Genomic DNA, 6,114 nt, shown 5'->3' on the forward strand with positions numbered 1-6,114 from the left:
TCAGCGGTACAGCATTTGATTTCCAGACAGTGTCGAGCTTCTAGTCGTCTCTGGTCTAAAAGAAGCATCTTTAGATGCCACCATACTTTTTGCGCCTATATTAAAGAGCATGTTACTGAGGATCGATGCCTCAATGGGGTCTAGTCAAGGCGGACTCTAGACGAAATACCCCCTTCCTCTTCCAGTACCTTTCCCAGCGCCGGCATCGTAGCCGGGATTGCGGTCGGTTCTTCCGACGCCAGAGTTCTCATCATGCTCGCGGCCTGATTCTTTCTCAAAGAGCGACGTCGTCGCAACAGAGATTAGGATACCCGCCCGCGTCACGAGACGCGGCAGGACTCGGCCTACGCGAGTGCCAAATCCTCGGGCGATCACATGTTCTTCGTAGCGACAGACTCCGACGGCTCTCATCCGTCGCATCAACAGGTCAGTCCCGTCAGTCCGGCGCGGCGGCAGACGCCCCCGCCGTCGTATCCGTCTCCGGTCGACGAGCACGCCGCGCCGATGACGGAGCTATCTGGGGCGGGATCCCCAGGAAGTCCCGTCGACGAATGCCAACTACCCGCCAAAGCTCGCCGGATCACAACGATATTAGGACTGCTGAAGCAGTTGATCGTATCAAGTCTCTCGCGAGATGGTGTACATGGAGGTGTAGATCGCCCAATGCTCAGGGATGAGAGCAGCCGGACGAGAGCGGGCGCAGTACACGCGATTAAGGCGCTTAAGATGCCACAAATGCGTCGTCTAATGCAGTAATGATCGGTATCTTCGTCCGATGTCGTCCAACGACGATTCTCCTTAATCTAGATGCTCGCATGTTCGTCTGGGAGGTCCCCGTGAACCGTCCACACGGGTTGGGCGGAAATGGTAATGGCTGGACCCCTTTCGTTACTCATGTTGGGTGGGCAGTTGGTACGTCAGTTTTGAGCTGAACAAAATTTTGTGGGGTGGCCGTTGCCGGACCGGAGGAAGCAAGCAAGCACAACCAGGCAAACACGCTGCGGATGGAGCCAATGGAAGACTTCCAAACTGTTATTTTCAGGCATTGAAGTCCGGTGTGGCTTGTGGTGTGCTTGGAGAAGGATGAAATTTTGCCGCATTTTCACCCGCCCCGAAGCTGCCAAAATACCTTGACAAAACTTACACCGCCCTTGGCCCGTTTGTGACTCAATTGCACCTCACTCAATTCCACTTCACCAACCTTGGCCTATCTTCCCCGGTCGAACTTTCATTTTACTCCGAGACATCAGAGAACGATCGATCTTCTTTGGATCATTTTTGGCACTGCAATTGATCCTCGTGGCACGGCAATTGGGCGTCGTTTCTTGACCCAAGAACCTTATCCTCTGGTCTTTTTTTTTCCCTATCTTTTTTTTTTGTTACCCCTCCCCCGCCATGGCGCCTGAGCTTCCAGACCCCACCAGGTAAGTTGAGATGCGCCGATGCGGAGCACGCGAGCTCAGTGACGATGATGATGAAGATGAGAAGTTCAATCCGCTGACTTCGATTGCAGCGACCTGCACTGGGGTGCCTTCCGGGGTGCCATTCAGGACATCTTTTCCGAGAATGCCAAGAAGCACCCTGACAGGCTCTGCGTGGTTGAGACGGGACCTCCGAGAAGAGAGTTCACGTACCGTCAAATTGATGAGGCATCAAATGTTGTCGCAAACCACTTGGTGGCCTCCGGCATTCAGCGAGGCGATGTTGTCATGTCAGTTGTGAATCTTTTCGAGCCTCTTGTTGTATCTAATGCCAAAGTAGGAGTTATTCGCATCGCGGTGTTGACCTCGTCATCGCCATCTTCGGTATCCTCAAGGCGGGAGCCACCTTCAGCGTCATCGACCCTTCGTATCCTCCCGACCGTAAGTTACTAGGCAGTTCCAGGTCCAAGAAGGAGTATGCTGAACGTGATCTTAGGTCAAAACGTTTACCTTGACGTTGCGCGGCCACGAGCTCTGGTCGTTATCAAGAAGGCGACTGAGGAGGCCGGACGCTTGACCGACAAGGTTCGCTCCTTCATCGCCGAAAACTTGGAAATCAAGACCGAGATCCCAGCCCTCGAGCTCAAGTCCGACGGCACCGTCTTGGGTGGTTCCATTGACGGCAAGGGCGATATCTTCGATGGCGTCGCACGGGAAAACGGTCCTAACGTGGTGGTCGGTCCCGATTCAAACCCCACCCTTTCCTTCACTTCAGGTGAGTATCAACGCTGCCCTCTTCCACGTCAATTTGTCTCGATAAACTCGATTCGATATGCACAATTAGTCTATTTGAACTTGTGCTAACTAAGACCCTGCAGGTAGTGAAGGTAAGCCCAAGGGAGTCCTTGGCCGACACTACTCGCTGGCTTACTACTTCGACTGGATGGCTCAGCGCTTCAACCTCTCCGAGAATGACTCCTTCACGATGCTCTCGGGAATCGCTCATGACCCAATCCAACGCGATGTCTTCACGTGCGTGGCCATTACTTTATCGACATCAGAAACCCGCTAACTTGACATCTAGGCCGCTATTCCTTGGAGCCAAGCTTCTTTGCCCCCCCAAGGACGCCATTCAGCATGAGAAGCTTGCTGAGTGGATGAAGGAGCACGGTGCCACGGTAACTCACCTGACGCCGGCCATGGGAAGCGTTCTTACCAGTAATGCAACTGCCGAATTCCCTGCGCTGCATCACGCCTTCTTCGTTGGCGATATCTTGATCAAGAGGGATGCAAAGGCCCTGCAGAAGTTGGCGAGAAACTGCCACATCGTCAACATGTATGGCACTACGGAGACTCAGAGAGCTGTAAGTTGAATGAATCCTCTTGGACCGTGGTCAATATTCATGTTACTGACGTGTTACACGCTAGGTTTCCTACTACGAGATCCCCAGCGTTAGCGCTGATGCTGGTTTCCTCGACCGATTCCCAGACAACGCCATTCCCGCTGGCAAAGGTATCTATTACTTTACTAATCGAAACGTACGATACGACAAGTGTTTAACGTTGATTGTGGTACAGGTATGAAGGACGTCCAACTACTCGTTGTGGACCGTGAAAATCCCCAGCGCGTGTGCTCCGTTGGGGAAGTAGGCGAGATCTATGTTCGCGCAGCGGGCTTAGCGGAAGGCTACCTTGCCAACGACGAGTTGAACAAGGCCAAGTTTGTCGACAACTGGTTCGTTACCGACGACAGGTGGCAGAAGCTCGACCAGGAGGCCTGTAAGAACGAGCCATGGAGACAATTCTACAAGGGACCGAGAGACCGCATGTACCGCTCAGGTGACCTGGGCAAGTACACCGAGGATGGAAATGTCGTTTGCGTCGGCAGGTGCGTATAGTTCGCCTTACTGGGTTGAGTCATGCAACTCACATTCTTTAGGGCTGATGACCAAGTTAAGCTACGTGGGTTCAGAATCGAACTCGGAGAGGTAAGCGGCGCTCTAACCATGTTGCATCCCTGAGGCTGACTATTTCGTGCTCAATAGATTGACAAGGTGAGTCTTGGCATCCCAAGAAATTGCAAGACGCCAAACCTGCAACGCAGTCCAGAAAGCATCGCAGCAGGAACGAAATGGGATGGTGCACTAACATCATGTAGCACCTCTCGGATCACTGGGGAGTCTTGGAGAATCTTACCCTGGTAAGGAGAAACAAGGATGAGGAAAAGACGTTGATCAGCTACTACGTGCCCGACATGAAAAGATGGGCCGAGTGGTTAGACCAGAACGACCAGCAGGACGACACTTCTGGTGGTGACAACCTGACCGGTCGTCTTAGAAGATTCTGGCCCTTGAGTGACGACATCCGAAAGTTCCTCAAGACCAAGCTTCCTAACTACGCCATTCCCGAGATCATCATCCCCTTAGAGAAGTTCCCCCTGAACCCGAACGGCAAGAAGGACAAGCCCGCGCTGCCTTTCCCTGACGCTGCCCAACTTGCGGAAGCCCGCCCCAAGGCCGCAGCCGTTGACCTGACCGAGACCGAGACCAAGGTCGCCGCCATTTGGGGTTCTTTGCTGGCCAATGTTGACGAGCGAAGCCTCGGCCACGACGACAGCTTCTTCGATATCGGTGGACACAGTATCCTGGCCCAGCAGATGTTGTTCCAAGTCAACCGCACATGGCCTGGTATTAATGTGTCCATGGCTGTTGTTTTCCGCAGCCCATCGCTCAAGACGTTCTCCGCAGCAATTGATGCCAAGCTTTCGGGTGAGGCTCCCGCGGCGAACGCTGCCAACGATGGAGAGGACTACTTCGAAGACGCGAAGAAGCTGGTGGCGACTTTGCCAGAGAAGTTTACGCCGTTCGACAAGAAGGCTACCGAAGTCAAGACCGTCTTCCTCACCGGAGCCACTGGCTTCTTGGGCGCATATATCCTTCGGGACCTCCTTACCCGCAACTCCCCTAGCGTCAGGGTCATTGCCCACGTCCGCGCCGTCGATGACTCTGATGCTTACACCAGAGTTGTCAAGAGTTGCCAAGCCTACGGTGTCTGGCAGCCTAGCTGGAAGAACTACCTCACAGCCGTCCAGGGGAGCTTGGGCAAGCCTATGCTCGGCATGACTCAGGAGCGCTGGGACTCCGTCGCCAGCGAGGCCGACATTATTATTCACAATGCTGCCATGGTCCATTGGGTCAAGAGCTACTCGAACCTCAAGCCCGCCAACGTCCAGGGAACTCTTGACATCCTGTCGCTCTGCGCCACCGGCAAGCCCAAGCAGCTCGCCTTCGTCTCGTCAACCTCTGTCCTGGATCACCCCCACTTCGTCAAGCTGTCCCAGGGCGGCAGCCTCGTCAGCGAAGAGGACGATCTTTCTGGCTCCTCCAAGGGCCTCGGAAACGGCTACGGTTCGACCAAGTGGGTTGCCGAGTATCTCGTCCGCAACGCTGGTAAGCGTGGCTTGACGGGTACCATTGTCAGGCCAGGCTACATCACTGGTGAGCAAGTCACAGGCACTAGCAACACGGACGACTTCTTGCTCCGCATGCTCAAGGGCTGCATTCAGCTCAACGCCCGCCCCAAGATCGAGAACACGGTCAACATGGTACCGGTTGACCACGTCGCCCGCCTCGTCGTCGCCTCGGCGCTGCACCCGCCCCGCCAGCCGCTTGGTGTCGCTCAGGTCACCAGCCACCCCAGACTGACACTTTCGTCGTGGGTTGGTTCGCTGGAGAAGTACGGCTACAATGTCCCTGAGGTGGAGTACCCCGCATGGAGCAAGGCCCTGCAGGACTACGTCGCCGAGGGCAAGGAGCACGCCTTGTAAGTTTCGTCCGAACTCATCTTTGGCCTTGAATTGCACTAACATAGTACAGGATGGGTCTGTACCACATGGTCACCACTGACCTCCCCGGTGACTCCATCGCCCCGGAGCTCGACGACGTCAATGCCGCCGCGGCTCTCCGCTCCGACGCCGAGCTGACTGGAGAGGATCTCTCAGCCGGAGGTGCCGTCACGGAGAAGACTATTGGACGGTACTTGAGCTACCTCATCGCCATCGGTTTCCTTGAGCCGCCACCGAAGCCGGGACAGCTGGCCATTCCCGCGGCCGATATCAGCCCCGAGCAGAAGGAAGCGCTCCTCAGAGTCGGAGGCCGTGGTGCTTTGGTCTAGGTAAATATGTGGTAGTTTAGGTCTTGGGAAGACTGATGTTAGATATGAGATACTTGTGGGCACATTGGAATGGATTTCGGCTAGGAAAGAAAAGACAAATACGCCCGAAGATTGGTCTTTAGACTGGAATAAGAATTGAATGGTTGAATTAAAGACGATTTCGTACCTCAGAAACATGGCCTTAACATGCATCCCACCGAACCGCCCCCGAGTTCGGCCTGACAGCAGCCCCACAAATGTTAGCGCCCCAATAGCAGAACCTCGGAAGACGCTGGAATCCCATCCATGACTCTTCCTCACCCGCCACATTCATCTCACCAAACTGTGAGGGGGGGGGGGGGGGGGGGGGGGGGGGGGGGGGGGGGGGGGGGGGGGGGGGGCCGGGGGGGGGGGGGGGGGGGGGGGGGGGGTGGTTGTTGTGCCGTAGGGCGCAGGTGCGTCCATGGTTCGGCGGGCGGGACCGGGCGACGGGCCGGCGCGGGGCTGGATGTGTGTGTGAGTGGGTGGGTTGAGATAAGGC

At 55.5% G+C, this 6,114-nt stretch overlaps 1 protein-coding gene across 1 annotated transcript; it reads left to right on the top strand.

The window, feature by feature from the left end:
* Positions 1-1,395: 1,395 nt before the first annotated feature.
* Positions 1,396-5,594, top strand: CkaCkLH20_03866 (L-aminoadipate-semialdehyde dehydrogenase; the record flags this gene model as incomplete). Its single annotated transcript, XM_038886585.1, has 12 exons — positions 1,396-1,424; positions 1,514-1,711; positions 1,762-1,862; positions 1,918-2,196; positions 2,300-2,453; positions 2,506-2,785; positions 2,850-2,934; positions 3,000-3,309; positions 3,361-3,409; positions 3,467-3,475; positions 3,580-5,243; positions 5,297-5,594. 12 exons carry the CDS (start codon positions 1,396-1,398, stop codon positions 5,592-5,594), a joined length of 3,456 nt encoding a protein of 1,151 aa, XP_038748427.1.
* Positions 5,595-6,114: the final 520 nt, after the last annotated feature.

Source organism: Colletotrichum karsti (genome assembly GCF_011947395.1).
Source record: "Colletotrichum karsti strain CkLH20 chromosome Unknown Scaffold9, whole genome shotgun sequence".
NCBI lineage: Eukaryota > Fungi > Ascomycota > Sordariomycetes > Glomerellales > Glomerellaceae > Colletotrichum > Colletotrichum karsti.